The sequence below is a fragment of the Bos javanicus genome, chromosome 5 (genome assembly GCF_032452875.1).
Source record: "Bos javanicus breed banteng chromosome 5, ARS-OSU_banteng_1.0, whole genome shotgun sequence".
NCBI lineage: Eukaryota > Metazoa > Chordata > Mammalia > Artiodactyla > Bovidae > Bos > Bos javanicus.
Genome location: NC_083872.1, coordinates 80,671,155 through 80,690,870, shown reverse-complemented (window position 1 = coordinate 80,690,870; position 19,716 = coordinate 80,671,155). Strand labels below are relative to the sequence as shown.

At 38.6% G+C, this 19,716-nt stretch overlaps 1 protein-coding gene across 1 annotated transcript in view; it reads right to left on the bottom strand.

Annotated features, from left to right (window-relative positions):
• OVCH1 (ovochymase 1) overlaps positions 1-19,716 on the bottom strand; it is a 93,206-nt gene that overhangs the window by 48,136 nt on the left and 25,354 nt on the right. Inside the window, exons 10-14 of the mRNA XM_061419070.1 lie at positions 16,399-16,471; positions 15,557-15,752; positions 8,476-8,630; positions 448-604; positions 29-130 (exon numbers count right to left, since the gene is read on the bottom strand). Coding sequence (XP_061275054.1) covers positions 29-130; positions 448-604; positions 8,476-8,630; positions 15,557-15,752; positions 16,399-16,471 — 683 coding nt within the window. The remainder of the gene's footprint in view (positions 1-28; positions 131-447; positions 605-8,475; positions 8,631-15,556; positions 15,753-16,398; positions 16,472-19,716) is intronic.

Below are 19,716 nucleotides of genomic sequence, written 5' to 3'. Positions count from 1 at the left end.
TTAATGGGATAATGTGAACATCTACTACCTGGCCCAGATGCACTGTCTCTTGAGGGTGTGGGTGGTGGCAGTTGTTGTCTTGTTAAGATTTTGCTTTCATTTTTTATCTGGAGTAAAACAGGACCTGCATCTGGGGAGACATGTTAAAAGTAAATAAAGATGAAAGCCTAAGGACAAAATGTTGTCTGTTCTAGAGCAGAGATTTTCAAAAGAGAATGCAAATCTAGGATTAAAGCAGCCTCAGGAAAAGTCAATTTTACCATAACATTGCCGAAGGAAGAAGTTATTCTTATAGAATTTTAATGTATATTTTAATGTATTTAGAAACTAAAATGAAATACTATGTTATTGTCTTTTCTTTTATAATGCTGGTTCTATCACTCTCACCTCTCCCAAGCCCACTCTAAAAACAGAAGAAACTTTTTATAATATATGAAAAATAGTTACCTTTGATTTTGGATTGAATCCAGTCCAGGAAGACACTCACTCTGGCAAATACACCTGGCTTCCTTGGTTGGTCACAGCCAGCTCCCCAGCTGACAATGCCATAGAGGACAAAGGGACCTTTTTCATGTTTACACACTAGCGGTCCACCAGAATCTCCCTGAAACACCAAGAAAACGTGTTCTAAAATTGCTTTAATCAGAACTCCTGCTTTCAATTTTGGAACATGAATAATTAATTTATTAAAAACATATTTCTTTAATTTTTTAAAAAGATTTATTCCTTGTCATTTGGTATACCTTAGAACACTTAGACATAAATAAATGAAATGGCAAAAGGAAGGAAAGAGGAGACACTACAGCTGGTATTCCAGAAATACAAAGGATTATAAGAGATCACTATGAACACTTATAAACCAAAAATTGGGTAATTTATAAGAAATAAATTCCCAGAAACATGCAACCTACTAACAACAAAGTAAGAGGAAAAAGAAAATCACAATAGACTAATATGAGAAAGGAGAATGAATCAATAATGAAGAATATCATAAAAAAGAAAAGTCCAGGACCAGAAGGCTTTACTAGTGAATTTCATTAAACATTTAAATAAAGAATCCTTGTCAAATTCCTCACAAAAACTAAAGAGGGGGGAATACTCCAAAAATCATTTTATGAAGTCAGCATTATCCTCATACCAAAGCTAGATAAGAACACTACAGGAAAAGATAATTACAGGCCAATATCCCCAATGAATATAGATGTAAAAATCCCCAGCAAAATACTAACATACTGAATTCTGCAGTATATTAAATATACTATCAATCACCATAATCAAATGGGATTTATTCCAGAGATGTAAGAATTTTTCAATATATGCAAATCAACAAATGTGAAAGTTAAAAGTTGTGTCGTCTCAATAGTACAAACAAAACATTTGAAAAATGCAACATTCTTTCACGATTAAAAACTCTCAAGAACTTGGATATAAAGAAAACATAACTCAACATAATAAAAGTAATATATAACAAACCCACACTTAACATCCTACTCAACAGTGAAAGGTTGAAAGCTGTTCCTCTAAAAGCAGGAACAAAAGTACTCATCCTCACCATGCCTATTCAATACAGTCTGAAAATCCTAGTCAGAGCAATCTGGCAAGAAAAAGAAATAAAGGCACCCAAACCAGAAAGGAAGAAGTAAAATTGTTTTTATTTTCAGGTGATATAATCTTTTATACAGAAAATCTTAAAGGCTTCACAAAAAACTGTTAGAACTTATCAGTGAATACAGTAAAGTTTCAGGATACAAAACAAACATGCAGAAGTCCGTTGTCTCTTGCCTGTAGTCAGTGAGGGGCTGTGCACCTTGTGCTAGTTCCCGGTGGGTTCTGCTGGACAAATACTGGGCCAGTGTCATTGAGGGAATCAAGCAAGATCTGCTCCACAGGGCTAATGCTACATCTCCCTTTTAAAATTTTGTAGAAATTATAAAAAAAAGACAGTGGTATGTGGTGTGATGATCAGCACTAAGTCCTTCGTTTCTCTCAAGGCCACCTGGGCCATGAATGAGAAGGGAATCAAAATGAAATCTGACTAAAATATTACTGCACAGGCCAAGTACATTTAGTATGGCACTGAGTTATGATATAGTTTTACTTTGGTGTGAATTTTGAATTTCAGCTTCACCTAGATAGACATAGAATGATAATTAAAATGCTGTACCAACTTATCTAATAAAATTGGCACCCAGCCCCTATTTTGTTGACTATGAGATAGTTTATGTTAATTTTAAGGGTCTGATAGAATACTTCATGTGTATTACGGTGATATTCATATACAGTGTCTCTAAACTTTATTTTCAAAAGCTTAAGGCTCAAATACAAACTTCTTTGAAATAGAAAAAAAGAAATCGTGTCTCTATATACCAATAAAAAACATATTTTAAAAAAATTTCATATATGATAGCATCAGAATAATAAAATATTTCAGAACACATTTAACCAAAGAGGCAAAAGATCTCTATACAAAAAACTATCACTTTGATGAAAAAAATTGAAAATTATTTACACAAATAAATGAAAAGATATCCTATGTTCATGGATTGGAAGAATTAATATTGTTAAAGTGTCCATACTACTCAAAACAGTCCATATCAAAATTTTAATGGTGTTTTTCACAGAAATGAAGGGAAAAATCCTAAAACTCACATGGAACCACAAAGACCCCCACACAGTCAAAGCAATCCTGAGAACGGATAAAGTTGGAGGCATCACACTTCCTAATTTTAAAATATATTACAAATTTATAGTAATCAACACAGTATGGTACTGGTGTTAAAACAGATATGTAGACCTAAGGGACAGAATTGTGAGCCTAGGAAAAAACCTTAATTTATATAGGTAACTAATATTTGACAAGGGAACAAAGAGTATTCAGTGAGGAATTATTAATTTCTTCAGTAAACGGAGTTGGAGAAATTAGATATCCATATGCAGAGAAATAAAACTGAATCCCTGTTTACACCATAAAAAATTAAAGACTTAAACAAACATAAGGCTCCAAAAGGCAGAATTCCTAGAGGAAAACAGGGGAAAAGCTCCTTTGCTTGGGGCATCAGATTTTTGGATATGAAACCAAGAGCACAAGCAAAAGGGGCAAAAATCAGTCAGTGGGATTACATCAAGTTAAAATGCTTCTGCACATCACAAGAAGCAATCAAGATCAAAATGTAACATGTGGAATGGGAGAAAATATTTGCAGACCATATATCTGATATGGGGTTATTATTCAAAATTATAAAATTCATACAAATCAATAACAAAAATCACACAGTTTAAAAATGAGCAGAGGATCTGAATAGACATATTTCCAAAGAAGACGTGCAGATGGCCAATAGGTATATGTAAATGTGCCCAACATCACAAGCATCAGGAAAATGAAAGTCAAAATCACAATGAGATATCATCTCATACCCGTTTAATCATCTGTCATCAAAAAGACAAGAAATAAAGTGTTTGCAAGGATGTGGACAAAAGAGAATCCTATTGCACCACTGGTAGGAATATAAATTGATATATCATTGTGGAAAATAGAACTACTATATTATACAGCAATCCTAGTTTTGGGTATACAGCCAAAGGAAATAAAATTAGGATACTGAAGAGATAACTGCAATCCCATGTTTATTGAAGCTTTATTCACATTAGCCAAGATATGGAAGCAATCCATTTTTCTGTGAAAGGATGAATGGATAAAAAAGATGTTTTGTGTGTGTGTGTGTTATGGATACTTTAAGAGTGCGCAGTTGCTAGGTCATGTCTGACACTCTGTGACCCTGTGGACTATAGCCTGCCAGGTTCCTCTGTCCATGTGATTTTCCAGGCAAGAATACTGGAGTGGGTTGCCATTTCCTCCAGGTGATCTTCTTAACCCAGGGATCAAACCCACATCTTCTGCATTGGAAGGCAAATTCTTTATCACTGAACCACCTGGGAAGCAATATATACATATATACACACATATATAAGATATATGTTTATTTGTTATTTATCTATAAGAATACTAAATATTAAGATGGAATATTATTCAGCTATGAGAACAAAGGAAATCCTGCCATTTGTGAGAATATGGATGACCTCGAGAACATGATGTTAAGTGAAAAGTCAGATAGGGAAAGACAATGACTATGTTACATCACATATATGTGAAATCTAAAAAAATTAAGCTCACAGAAATGGACTTCTGGCGTGCTGTGATTCATGGGGTCGCAAAGAGTCGGACACGACTGAGTGACTGATCTGATCTGATCTGATCTGAATGACTCAGTGGTAAAGGATCTGCCTGCCAATTCTTTGAGGCATGGGTTTGATCCCTGGGATGGAAAGATCCCCTGGAGAAGGAAATGGCTACTTGCTCAAGTATTCTTGCCTGGGAAATCCCATGAGCAGAGGAACCTGGCAGACCATGGGGCTTTAAAGAGCTGGACATGACTTAGTGACTAGGATCTTATATACGGTTGCTAAGAGAGTAGATCATAAGTGTTCTCAACACAAGAAGAAATAGTAATTGTGCATGGTGTGCTCAGTTGCTCAATTTTGTCCGACTCTTTGTGACTCCATGGACTGTGTAGCCTGCTAGGCTCCTCTGCCCATGGAGTTCCTCAGGCTAGAATACTGGACTGGGTTGCCATTTCCTCCTCCAGAGGATCTTCCCAAACCAGGGCTTGAACTCTTGTCTCATGAATCTTCTGGACTGGCAGGTGGATTCTTTACCACTGATCTACCTGGGAAGCCCCTTCACAACACAGGTGTATAAAAATCATCACACTGTACATTTTAAATGTATACAGTGTTATATGTCAATTAATCTCAATAAAGCTGAAAATAATCAGACCTTAAAATATAGGATTTGCATTTTTTAAAGACAGCCTTTCTGATTTTTAATCAGTGCTTTATATATATATACACACAAGTGTATTTAGACCCTAAATTTTTAATTATCTTCTTCTAAAATAAACTGAGCTGATAACACATTTGATATAGCTGTTTATTTTATACAAAGAATTTTACAGTAGATATCCTGAATTGGGAATAGGAGACAGATTCCCTAATTTGTATTGTAGAACAATTAACATTTTCTTTGGGTCTAGTTTTTTTCCCCACATAAGATTATACTTAAGATTTCCTTCCAGTTTGAAAATGGTCTGATGTGTCTTTTATTCACTCATTAATTCAGTACCAACACATACCCAATATAGAATTTTCCAGGCAATTACAAACATGTCACGATACAGAAAAAGTCTGTCTAATTTATCTTCTTTTGTCAGTGCTTATCACAGGGTTTAGTACAAAGTAAATCTTTAATAAACAAATGGTGCCTATTAGTTACTTTAAACAGAGAAGGCAATGGCACCCCACTCCAGTACTCTTGCCTGGAAAATCCCATGGACGGAGGAGCCTGGTGGGCTGCAGTCCATGGGGTCGCTAAGAGTCAGACACGACTGAACGACTTCACTTTCACTTTTCACTTTCATGCATTGGGGAAGGAAATGGCAACCCACTCCAGTGTTCTTGCCTGGAGAATCCCAGGGATGGGGGAGCCTGGTGGGCTGCTATCTATGGGGTCACACAGAGTCGGACACGACTGAAGTGACTTAGCAGTAGCAGTAGCAGTTCCTACTGTGGGCTAGCCATTATGGAAAAGAATATAAACAAATTAGATTGTAATGATACCCATAAAAAGAATACTCAGAGTGAATGTTGAGAAAAAAGGTAGCTGTGTGTATGTTTACACATGCATATATAAATATATATACATATACACACATATAAATATATATGCATACACACATATAAATAAATTACATATTAACTTACATGATAAATATATTACATAATAAATAAATTACATAAAATAAACTACATATTAACACTCAGATGTGACTGTTAAGGGCTTCCCAGGTGGTGCTAGTGGTAAAGAACTTGCCTGCCAATGCAGGAGATGTTAGAGATACAGGTTCCATCCCTTGTTTGGGAAGATTCCCTGGAGGAGGGCACGGCAACCCACTCCAGTATTCTTGCCTGGAGAATCCCATGGACAGAGGAGCCTAGTGGGCTACAGTCCATAGGGTCACACAAAGTTGGACATCACTGAAGCGACTTAGCATGCACATATGTATTATATGTATGTATGTATGTGTGTGTGTGTATGTGTGTGTGTGTATGAGCATTTGAGCTCATACATGAACAATAGAAGGAGTTGTATTTTTTAAAATCTAGAGAAACAGCATTATATGCACAACTGATATTGGGGCTAAGGGCCCAGTTTAGACACGGATGTGGCAAGTTTGAAGGTCAGAAGGCAAGCAGTGTGGCTGGACTCTAGTAAGCAAGGGGAAAGAAATAAGAAATACATTGGAAAAGTCAGCAAGAACCAGACAAGTATCTACTCTGTGAAGACAGAAATCACTTGATAGGTCAAAGAACCTGAAATTTTTTAAAACAATCTGAAATATGTGGTGAGCAAAGAATCACAGGATTCCACACTGACTGTCTGAGACTCCCATGTCTCTGCATTTCAACCTTCTGATGTTCACCTTCCTGGATGAGAAATTACATTAGCGGGTCCATTACCTCCGAGTATACACAGGAGGGTAAAAACCAATTACCTGACAGATATATTAGAGTCCATTCTGTCAAAGCAAGTTTCTGAAGTTACCCTTTCCGTAATTCAGTATTCTTTGTAAGAGAAAGCTAGCCACACTTGGTCAGAATTTCAGCTCCTGTTTTCCTCTTCTCACATTGGCTATAAATTTGGTCACACTGCAGCCAAAGTGACAGCTGGATGTAGCTGAAGTAAGAATAGGTGCCAAGTGAGATCATGGTATTTGGCTCACCTCTACACAGATCTATTTCCCTCTCTAGTTCTTTTATGATCTCTTGATAGATTAAGGTCTTTCCTTAATGTTAGATGCTATTAAACATGACAGAGACGGCAGAGATATTTGTAATTTTCTTGATTCAAAATAGAAAAACCATCCCTCAAAAAAGGAAGAAAGAACACATTAATTCAGAATCAGAACACTTTTCTATTTGATTTCTGTAACAGTAATATCCTCTAGCAGAGGGTGTGAAACCCTTCTCATACTCCTCAGACCTTCCAGTCAGTGGCTGGCTCTGTGCCACAGGGATCCTGCCACTCCACCCATGAGGTAAGCCAGAATATGACCAGAATATGAGAGGTGGCCCCCTGCAGCCCTCCAGCCATCACCTTGGGGAAGCTGCCTCACTCCTCCAAGGGAATAAGTGTACTACATGTGTTTATCACTGCAGGATTCAGTTCAGCCCCCGCTCTGGTGGCTGGCTTAACTGCACATCCTAGACTAGCAGCTTCCCCTTCCCTGTACCACCTCTTCACATTCCTACAGCTGATACTGCACTTCTAGGTAGACTACAACTGAATCCTCCTCTTAGGGTTGGCTTCTGGAGAATGCAAATTAGGACAATATACAACATAAAACAGAATTTGTATAGAACTTGACATCATAAAAGGCTTAACCACAATAAATTTATACTCAAAGACAAGACGGGTCTTCTTCCTTTTGTCCTCATGTTTTTACATGGAAAGACTTCTATCCAGATTATACCCCAGTTTTCTCTCTTTAGAGGTGATATCCATTGGTTCATGTTTCCTGATGGTAGGGGCTGGGGTGTACCATCAAAGAGCTACAACTATTCAAGACACATTCTTTTCTTCCCTCTCTAGCCCAGCATGAAAGGAAATACCTATCTGGAGGTATGGGTCTGCCTTCCTTCAGGCAGCTTCCCTCAAATCCAGCCTAGGAGCTAAAGGTAGGGCTACTTCCTGTTGGAAATGCTTCTCGGTGGCATACCTAAGTCACATTTCTCAGTTGGCTATGTGGATATTAAAGCTGGTATTTTGCAATCCTTTTGCACACATCCTGTCTTTTTCTTACTTAATGCTGAACTCGCCAACAGCACGCTTGCCCAGCTGACTTGTAAGTCCATCTGTGTAGCTTTGCACCACTGTAGTATCACTGAAATTCAACTGCTGCTTTCTGACTTATTTTCCATTGCATATGAAAACCATTTTTTCAAAGGTTCTCATTTTCCTCATGATTGTTATATTTTATTCTGTGGTAGAAAATTGTGTGAGTACACAGGAATTTAGTAATAATTTTAAATAATAAAATTTTTATATCACAAGTTGGATACATTAACTGAGAATCTTTATTTGCTCATTGCCCTTTTACCAAAGCCCTAAGCATATCTGAACACATCTCACCAGCAGGTCAGTTGAGTGGTGTTGCCCTCTCCTACCTTCTCATGGGCTCCTCTACGTACCCACTTGCCCTCTGACTGATGCCTGCTTCTGTCTGGCTTTTGAATAGGGGTGTGGTGTGATGCTGTGGGCACGCTTGTCTATGGCTTTGAGAGTGGATTCTTCTTGTCTATGGAGAATCTCCAGCAGATAACAACTTCCTGTATTCCTTGGCAAAATCAGGATCCTCTCACCTGACCCACATCTTTCTCTCCAGATGCTGCAAAGCCAGCACAGATCATCTTCTCTGAGATTCCTCCTGGATGGGCTGAATAGTAAGTGCGTTCGCAGACCTCTCTTTCTAACACAGGCACTTGAATCTGCTGTAAGCGACTTGCTAGACCACCATCTAAAAAGTAGATTGAGAAAGAGCTTGATTGTGAAGTAAACAGCAGGTGATGTTAAAGAAATATATTTAAGTTCAAGCTTTCTCTACTCCATCATTTGGTTTTGCCTAAGTCGATGCAGACTTCTGAATCCAAACACAGTGTCTTGTGCAGAATATCTTTATTTCCAGATGTGGCATCTTGGGGAAGAAAATCCATTGGCAAGAACAAGACCAAAAGCACTTTTTTTTTCTAGTTTAATTCTGATTTAAATCTTAGTGTTTCAAAGATTGCTACATGTAAGAATTCAGAAATTCAGTAATATATGACTTGGTGTTAGATAATTCATATTATAAATATATGTGACTATATATTTATACATGTACAGTTGACCCTTGAACAACATCAGTTTGAGCTGTACAGGTCCACGTATACTTAGATATGTTTTCAATAGCAGATATAGCAGTACTACATAGCTTGTGGTTGGATGAACCCATGGATGTGGGATTGCAGATATGGAAGGCTGACTATAAATGATACTTGAATAACCTCCACATTGTTCAAAGGTCAACTGTAAATATTTATGTAAATATATTATAACTATATAACAATAATACATTTATACTACTACTAAGTCGCTTCAGTCGTGTCCGACTCTGTGCGACCCCATAAACGACAGCCCACCAGGCTCCCCTGTCCCTGGGATTCTCCAGGCAAGAACACTGGAGTGGGTTGCCATTTCCTTCTCCAATGCATGAAAGTGAAAAGTGAAAGGGAAGTCATATCCGACTTTTCTCGACCCCATGGACTGCAGCCTACCAGGCTCCTCCGTCCATGGGATTCTCCAGGCAAGAGTACTGGAGTGGGGTGCCATTGCCTTCTCCATCCTTTAGTATCACTGGGGCCTAATTTCAACCAATTTAGATGACTTTGATGATGAATACTAAAGAATTTCTACCTTGGCCTGACCCTCAGGCAGGCCTATGTTAACATGTGTTCTGCATGACTTATTCCATTACTTTAGATTTATGACTCATTTAAAAAAGCTAAGTTTACTATTTCATAGTTCTGTAACTTTCTGGAAACAATTTTTAAAAAATAAAAAAGGGGGTTCATGTATACATATGGGGCTTCCCCAGTGGCTCAGTGAAAAATCCCTTTGCTGCCAACCCACTCCAGTGTTCTTGCCTGGGAAATCTCATGGACAGAGGACTCTGGAGGGCTACAGTTCATGGGATCACAAAGAGTAGGACACAACTTAGTGACTAAACAACAGCAAATATGTATACATATAGCTGATTCACTTTCCAGTACAGCAGAAACTAAAAAATCATTGTAAGGCAACTATACTCCAATAAACATTTTTTAAAAATATATTAAAATTAAAAATTAATTTACATTTATTGGTTTAGATGGTAAAGAATCTGCCTGCAAGACAGGAGACCTGGTTTCAATCCCTGGGTCTGGAAAATCCCCTGGAGAAGGGAATGGCTACCTACTCCAGTATTACTACCTGGAGAATTTCATGGATAGCATGGACAGAGGAGCCTGGCAGGCCATATGGGGTTGCAAAGAGTTGTACATGACTGAACAACTAGACAAGATGTACAATATTTATGCTTTTTACTCCAAGCTCTTAATACTCACAACATTGTGAGGTGGGCTGTCACACTGATTTCACACCTGAAAAAGCCAGAACTCTGAAGATTTGATCATTCAGCAACTATGGGACAGAACTAAGAACTAGCCTGGGTCTGACTCTATATCTTACTTTTTTAATGCAATAACCTAATACAAAAATAAATTAATATATTTAAAATCTTCTTTTCAGAGACGATCCCTAAAAGTGCTGTTTTATTATCACGTCTCAAAATGGAGAACTTGTTCTCTCTCCAAGACTGAAAGACTGAAGTCACCTTTTGTAAAACTTTAACTACCTCTACCACCTGGTGGTCACAGAGTTGGTGAAGGCTGAAGGTTTCAGAGAACAGGCACATTTACTCAAGGGCACTGAGGCCAGCCAGTCCATAAAAAGTTACTGTTTCCTCTATGCAAGGTAGATATTGACCCCTGGGGAGAGAGCAGTAAATTAGGCAGAGATCTGCCTCCAAGAGGCTCCCACCATAAGGGGTGAGATATAGAAAACGAATCTGTAAAATAATGTCAAGTCCCTTTATGTGCAAGGAGATGATAAAACCAGGCAATGAAGAGAGTGAAGAAGGACAGTCCTGCTGCAAGAAAATGGTCTGAGATTTGAGTTGAGGATGGAGTGATGAGAAGAGGCTGTGAGGAGACTGAAATAGGAGTGCTCCAAGGCCAAGGAAACAACGTACAGAGCTTGATAGAGAAAGAAGACACAGTGCCTGAAGGTCAGCCAACAATGGGACAAACGAGGAACAGATGCTGGAGAGGGTTCGGGAGGTCCCATGCAGATTCTTCAGTGCTGTGCTAGGAGGTCAGATTTATTCTTTTTTTCTTAATGAAAACTTATTATTATTATTACCCAAAAGTAAATATTTCCACAACATTCTTAACATTCAGTTTGGGATGGAAATTGTTTCTTATGTAACAAAAAGCCATTCAAGGTTTATCAGCTGAGGCACACTGATTTAAATTCCCTTTTGATATTTATTAGCCATGGAGTCTTAGCAAATGACTTAACTTTCAGGGCCATAACCCCCTCATTTGCAAAACCGGAGTATAAAATCTCCTCATATGGCAGTTGCAAAGATTTTAGAAAAATGCAGTTTGGCTGCAGGTACCACAGTAAACCGAGAAGATGAATGCTGTACAGGGTCAAAGAGTAATTCCCCTCTCCTTCAAGCTCACAGACTTTGCCACTGTTTTGTTTGAAGTATATTTGACTTCCCTTTCATGAATCACAACCTTGTGCTTGGGCAAATAGGAACCCACTCCACTACTGTTGCCTAGAGAACCCCATGGACAGTATGAAAAGGCAAAAAGGTATGACACTGGAAGATAAGCCCCCCAGGTTGGAAGGTGTCCAGTATGTTACTGGGGAAGAGCCGAGAACAATGACTATTAGCTCCAGAAAGAACAAAGCACCTGGGCCAAAGTGGAAACAATTCTCAGTTGTGGATGTGTCTGGTGGTGAAAGTAAAGTCTGATCCTGTAAAGAATATTGCACAGGAATCCGAAATGTTAGGTTTATGAATCAAGGTATGCTGAATGTGGTCTAGCAGGAGATGGCAAGATTGAACACTAATATCCTAGGAATTAGTGAAGTAAAATGGAAGGGAATGGGAAAATTTAATTCAGATGACCATTATATCTACTAGTGTGGACAAGAATCCCTTAGAAGAAATGAAGCGGCCTTCACAATCCACAGAAGCATCACAAGTGTAGGGTTTGGGTACAATCCCTAAATGATAGAATGCTCTAACCATTCAATATCACAGTAATCTAAGACTATGCCCAACCACTGATGCTGAAGAAATTGAAGTTGACCTATGAAGTTCTGTGAAGACCTACAAGACCTTCTAGAACTAACACCGACAAAAATGTCCTTTTCATCATAGGGGATTAGAATGCAGAAGTAGGAAGACAAGAGATACCTGGAATAACAGGCACGTTTGGCCTTGGAGTACAAAATGAAAAAGGACAAAGGCTAACAGAATTTTGTCAAGAGAACACGCTGGTCATAGAAACACCCTTTTCCAACAACCCAAGAGACAACTGTACACATGGATATCACCAGATGGTCAATACTGAAATCAGATTGATTATATTCTTTGCAGCTAAAGATAGAGAAGCTCTACAGTCAGCAAAAACAAGACTGGGAGCTGACTGTGGCTCAGATCATCAGCTCCTAATTGCAAAATTCAGGCTCCAACTGAAAAAAGTAGGGAAAACCACTAGGCCATTCAGGTATGACCTAAATAAAATCTCTTCTGATTATACTGTGGAGGGGATAAATAGATTCAAGGGATTAGATCTGGTAGGCAGAGTGCATAAAGAATTATGGATGGAGGTTCATAGCATTGTACAGCAGGCGGTGATCAAAACCATCCCCTCAAAAAAGAAATACAAAAAGGCAAAGTGGTTGTCTCAGGAGGCTTTACAAATTTTTAAGGAAAGAAGATAGGTGAAGGGCAAGAGAGAAAGGGAAAAATATACACTGAACTGAAAGCAGAGTTCTAGAGAATAGCAATGAGAGATAAAAAGGCCTTCTTAAATGAACAATGAAAAGAATTAGAGGAAAAAAACAGAATGGGAAAGACTAGAGATTTCTTCAAGAAAATTGGAGATATTGAGGGAACACTTTATGCAAGGATGGGCATAATAAAGGTCAGAAACAGTAAGGACCTAACAGAAGCAGAAGAGATTAAGAAGATGTGCAAGAATACATAGAAGAACTATACAAAAAAAAGGTCTTAATGACCCAGATAACCATGATGGTGTGGTCACTCACTACATTCTCACCACATATGGACATACTGAAGTGTGAAGTCAAGAGGGCCTTAGGAAGCATTTCTACAAAAAAACCAAACCAAACCAAAACAGAACAAAAAAACTAGTGGAGCTGACAGAATTCCAGTTAAGCTATTTCAAATCCTAAAATATGATGCTGTTAAAGTGTTGTACTCAATATGTCAGCAAATTTGGAAAACCCAGGAGTGGCCACAAGACTGGAAAATGTGTTTTTATTCCAATTCCAATGAAGGGCAATGCCAAAGAATGTTCAAACTATTGTACAGTTGTGCTCATTTCACATGCTAGCAAGGTCATGCTCAAGATCCTTCTAGCTAGGCTTCAGCAGCATGTGAACTGAGAACTTCCAGGTGCACAAGCCGGGTTTCAAAGAGACAGAGGAACCAGAGATCAAATTGCCAACATTCGTTGGTTCATAAAGAAAGCAAGGGAATTCCAGAAAAACATCTACTTCTGCTTCATTGACTATGCTAAAAGGCCTTTGACTGTGCGGATCACAGCAAACTGTGTATATCTTAGAGATGGGAATACCAAACCACCTTACCTATCACCTGAGAGACCTGTATGCAGGACCAGAAGCAATAGTTGGAACCACACATGGAACAACTGACTGGTTCGAAATTGTGTAAGGAGTATGACAAGACCATATATTCTTACCTTGCTTATTCAACTTCTATGCAGAGTACATCATGGGAAATGCCAGGCTGGCTGAATCACAAGCTGGATTCAAGACTGCTGGGAGAAATATCAACAGTCTCTGATATGCAAATGACACCACTTTAATGGCAGAAGGTGATAAGGAACTAAAGAGCCTCTTCATGAGGGTGAAAGAGAAGAGTGAAAAAGCTGGCTTGAAAATCAACATTCAAAAAAAACTAAGATCATGGCATCAGTCCCATCACTTCATGGTAAATTGATGGGGAAAAACTGGAAACAGTGGCAGATTTTATTTTCTTGGGCTCCAAAATCACTGCAGACAGTGACTGTAGCCATGAAATGAAAAGACACTTATTCCTTGGAAAAAAAGTTATAACAAACCTAGACAGCATAATAAAAAGTGGAGACATCACTTTGCTGACAAAGTTCCATCTAGTCAAAGCTATGGTTTTTCCAGTAGTCATGTATGGATGTGAGAGGTGGACCATAAAGAAGGCTGAACAGTGAAGAACTGATGCTTTCAAACTGTGATGCTAGTTTTCCCTTGGACTGCAAAGAGATCAAACTAGACAATCCTAAAGGAAATCAACCTTGAATATTCTTTGGAAGGACTGATGCTGAAGCTTAAGCTCCAATACTTTGGCCACCTGATACGAAGAGCCGACTCATTGGAAAAGACCCTGATGCTGGGAAAGACTGACGGCAAAAGGAGAAGGAGGATGCAGAAGATGAGATGGTTAGAGAGCATTACCGACTCAATGCATATGAATTTGAGCAAAGTCCAAGAGACAGTGGAGGACAGAGGAGCCTGGTGTGCTGCATTCCATGTGGTTGCAGTCAGAAATAACTTAGCAACTGAACAACAGCAACAATATCTAATTTACATAGTCGTCTTAGTTTCTGCTATATAGCAAAGTGATACAGTTTTACATATACACACACACACATATACTTTTTCAGATTTTTTTCCATTACAGATTATTATAAGATATTGAATATAGTTCCCTATGCTATACAGTAGGACATTGTTGTTTATCTATTTTATATATAGTAGTATGTACATGTTAATCCCAAACTCCTAATTTATCCCTCTCTTCCCCTTACCCCTTTGGTAACCATACATTTGTCTTCAGCATCTACAAGCTTACAGAGTTTAAATGACATATAGACAGAAGGAAAATATAAGAGAAAATAACTTTATACAGTGCAAATAAGCAGGACAACAACATCAACTCATTCAGGTCTTTTGGTATTTCACTATGGCTTTAAGAACTATAGAATCTAGCCCAGGCCTCATCAGATTCCAGTCCGCAGGCCAAATCCATGTCAGCCCCTACTACCAGCTCCCGATACCAACTCTGAGTCTATTTATTACAATCCATGAATTAATTATGGTTTGTACATTTTTAAATGGTTGAAAAGATAATCCAAAAAAAAGAATACCATTTTGTGACAAGATTATTGCATAAAATTTCAAATTTCATGGAGAAATTCCATTGGAACACAGCCACATCCATTCTGTAACATATTGTCTAAGGCTGCTTTGTGGTACAACAGCAGATTTGAATAGCTGTGACAGAGACCATATGGCCTACAAGGGATAAGATACTTCTATCTGGCCTTTCACAGATCTAGCCTACCTATGATTAAGGCATCCTGATGGAAAAATTATAAAATAGTTCATTCTCTACTCTGATGAACTATTACAGTTAAATAAACCATGGTTCCTGTCTTTCAGAAGGAAGAAGGGCTAAAGCAGATACCGTTTGATAACGTTTCCATGCCATGTTCTCGAAACTGTCAATCAGTAGTGATGTTCATGCAAAAGTAAAAGGTTTACCTTTATTAGCACTTCCCCAGCCAGTCACAACACAAATCTCAGAAGAAAACAGAGGCTCCAAGCTGTGTGGAAGACATACTGGCCTCACCACTGAGTTGAATTCTAGGGCAGAGCTCAGTTGGATCAAGGCGATATCAGAGTCATAGCTCAGTGAGTCGAAGTCCTCATGCATCACGATGTGTTTTGCCCTTCTCACCTGCATCATGAGCAAGCAAGAAATTACAAGGCAGAGTCAATGATTCAAACAAATTCCTTGTATACTGGTCCAAAATCATCCTAAATCTCTGCATTTCCACACGTCACCCAATGAAGGTGACTTTGTACTAACTTTAGAAGGGAAATCTTTGTTAATAATTTGCAGGAATCCATGAAGCACTTTCTGAGGAATGGAGGTCCTGGGAAAATTAGACTCTGTGGACCTGTGTACATGGACCTCAGTTTGCACTTCCTGACTCACTTCCCCTCATTCTCAGATTAAATGTGATCTCAAATTCTATCTTTAAATGTTGGTATAAATGATAAGTGTAAGAGGGCATTAGGAAAGTAGTAACTAATCCCATGTTTTAGATAAATGTATTCCCTGAAAGTGAAAGTCGCTCAGTCATGTCTGACTTTTTGCGACCTCATGGATTATACAGTCCAAGGAATTCTCCAGGCCAGAACACAGGAGTGGGTAGCCTTTCCCGTCTCCAGGGTATCTTCCCAATCCAGGGATCGAACCCAGGTCTCCTGAGTTGCAGGCAGATTCCTTACCAGCTGAGCCACAAGGGAAGCCCAAATGTACTCCCTGGCATGTGACAATTTAGGGAACAGGCAGAATGACCTTTAAAAACATTTCTCACCTGCTCAGTTGATTCCTTCAAGGTTATGTCATGGTCTCCAGCAACAATGGTCCAGAAGAGTGGATTGTTTTTCCTGGAGGAGGAACAACAAAAGTTTGATATGAAAACACATTTTTCACCATTTGGTCTAACACTATAACATCCACTGTTCAGTCCAGCCAGGGGCCACCCACTACCTTGTCTGGAATCTTTATGTAACCAGAGAAGCTGCACCATGCCTTCTGATCTATCTGAGGACAAGTTCCTAATTGTCTATCTTGCCCCCTTCTTTTGTCCATAAAATGTTTCTGGAGCATTTATCAAATATCACCAGTTTATTTTTAAGTTGAGAAGGAAAAAAGAAACCTAGAGCTTATTTTAATTTCATAGTGACATTAGGAATACATGAAGAAAATTACATTTCTAATGAGATCTATGCTTTACTGTTAAAAATATTCAAATACTATATTATAGGAATATATCTTTTAAATTATCATCTTTTATAAAATAATCAGAATTTATGAAACTAAGACCAATTTATCAATTCCTAAATAGGTAAAATTCACATCTGATATCAGAGATTAGGACACTGACTACTTTTAAAGGGGAGAGGGCATAAAGGGGACCCCTAGGTACTGGCACCATTTCCTTTCTTGGTCTGGGTGCTAGTTACATGGTTATTTGCTTTGTATAAATTCCTCTAACTGTATTAATGTTTTACACACATTTAATATACTTCAAAAAAAGTTTAAAAATTTGAATCTACATCCATTAATTTGCCACATCAAGATCTCCAGCTGAAAAAATATCCAAGGAAAGAGTCCCTCAATTGCCACAAATATATTGTCACTGACTCTTCATTTTTCAAAACTGTCTTTTCAGTAAAAGTAAAGTTATGAAAAGTATTTCTTCAATACATTTAGTCAAAGAAGTTTCTTAATACAGGTAGGCATGTTCTCTCTAATCATAACCATGCTCATTTCAGTTCCTTGCATGATGAGTCTGACTCACTGATGTGTTTAAGTGTGCCTTTATTAAGGGAGCCAACTCAAGGAAAGTGCCTGGTAAGTATACGGAGATAGTAATGACTCCATAATGGTAGCCATTATCATTGTTATTATCTGTCATGCACTCTAATGGAAGGATCAACTTTATTTTCAAAGTCACTCTCTAAATCATTACTTGGTAGTAAAGAAACGTATTTCTTAAAGCTGTTACTAAGGCTGCTGCCCTAGAATCATACCCCTGCCCCTCCCTTGGATGGAAATCAATTGCTCTTATCTAAGTTTTGGAAGGAAGCTGCAAAGAGAAAAACAAGAACTGGTTAACCCTAGAAAGGGCTTCTCTGGTGGCTCAGTGATAAGTGACCCGCCTGCTGATACATGGGACTCAGTTTCTATCCATAGTCCAAGAAGATCTCAAAAGCTATGGAGCAACTAAGCCCATGCGCCACAACTATTGAGCCTGCACTTTAGAGCCTGGGAGTCACAGCTACTGAAGCCTGAGAGCCCTACAGCCTGAGCTCGGCAACAAGAGAAGCCTCCGCGATGAAGAATCTGCATACTGCAATGAAAAGTAACTGCTGCTTGCCATAACTAGAGAAAAGCCCACACAACAAAGAAGATCCAGCACAGCCAAAAATAAATGGATAAAGAAATAAACAAACGAGTGCAGGTGTGCTAAGTTGCTTCAGTGATGTCAGACTCTTGTGACCCCATGGACTGTAGCCCCCCAGATTCTTCTGTCCATGGGATTCTCCAGGCAAGAATACTGGAGTAGGTAGCTATGCCCTCCTCCAGGGGATCTTCCTGACCCAAGGATGGAACCCACACATCTCACGTCTCTTACATCTCCTGCATTGGTAGGTGGGTTCTTTAACACTAGCATCACCTGGGAAGCCCCAATAAATAAATATTTTAAAAGGCAGCTTCTAAGAAAATAAAGGTCGCTGAAACTGGAAAAAAATCCTCTGATTTAGGTTTGAGACAGATTCCAATGTACAACTGCAAAGGGAGTTTATTCCCCTAAATTAAGTTTATTTTTTAAACTTTTTATTTTATATCATAGTTGATAAACAGTGTTGTGAGAATTTTGGGTGGACAGCAAAGTGACTCAGATATACATGCATCCAGTCATTCTCCTCCAAACTCCCCTCCTATCCAGGCTGCCACGTAACATTGAGAAGAGTTCTCTGTGCTATACATTAGGACCTAAAATCCCACACAAGCATGAAGAAGAGTGTGGAGTCAACAAAAGGAGAACATGCCAGGTTTTCCCTAAAAATAGGACAACAGTACCCAGCAACTTGTTAGAAATAAAGATTCTCTGGCTCCACACCAGACTTTAAGTAAGAAACCTTCCAGACAAGTCTGGTATTTGCTAGGGCTAATACTAAGGGTAACCAGTGCTAGAGACGGTAGCACATGGGGTGTAGTACAATGTTGCTGTCGGTTGTCCTTATCGCCTTTTGTAGCAATGTCAGCCAGCCTGGCCACGTGGTGACCTTCAGCAAAAATGTCTATCTCAGCTCCCAGATTTTGTACATTTCCCTAACTGGCTCATTCCATGCAGTAAACTTGCCTTCCCAATGGATTTGGGTACGCCCCTTCAATGGAGGCTGGAGCCCTGGATGTCCATAAGATTGATGAGGATGAGACAAGGAGAAGTAAGTTCTTGAAGGAATCAGCTGAAGGATTCCCAAAGACAAGGCATGAGTGAACATACTAATTCTTCACACTAGCATCCCAAATGATTCTGGGTAAAGATATACACAGTTCCAACTTCAAAAAAGATATTTCTCTGGTCAAGTAAATTAAACAACTATAAAAGTTAAAGAAAAAATGAGGTAACCTTTTCCACATCAAATAAGTATAAGGCACAATATTTTGTGTAAAAATTATAAAACCCTACATAAAATATATATGTATAAACATTAATGTAAAATCAGATAATTAAAACATTCTTAATATTGATTACTTCTAGAAAGGAGGAATGGATTAGAGAAATGGAGAGGGTAGTTTAGATTTTACTTGATAACTTTATTTGAACTGCCTTTTTAAAAACAAGCAATACTACTACTTTAGCAAAATTTTACAAAGAAAACAAGAAGGGCCACTAAAATTACATACAAATCTTTTTGTGGTTAACTTAAATGGTTCACAAACATTTATAGCTGACTGTGTTTATTAATCGGAGAAGGCAATGGCACCCCACTCCAGTACTCTTGCCTGGAAAATCCCATGGACAGAGGAGCCTGGTAGGCTGCAATCCATGGGGTCGCTAAGAGTCGGACACGACTGAGCGGCTTCACTTTCACTTTTCACTTTCATGCATTGGAGA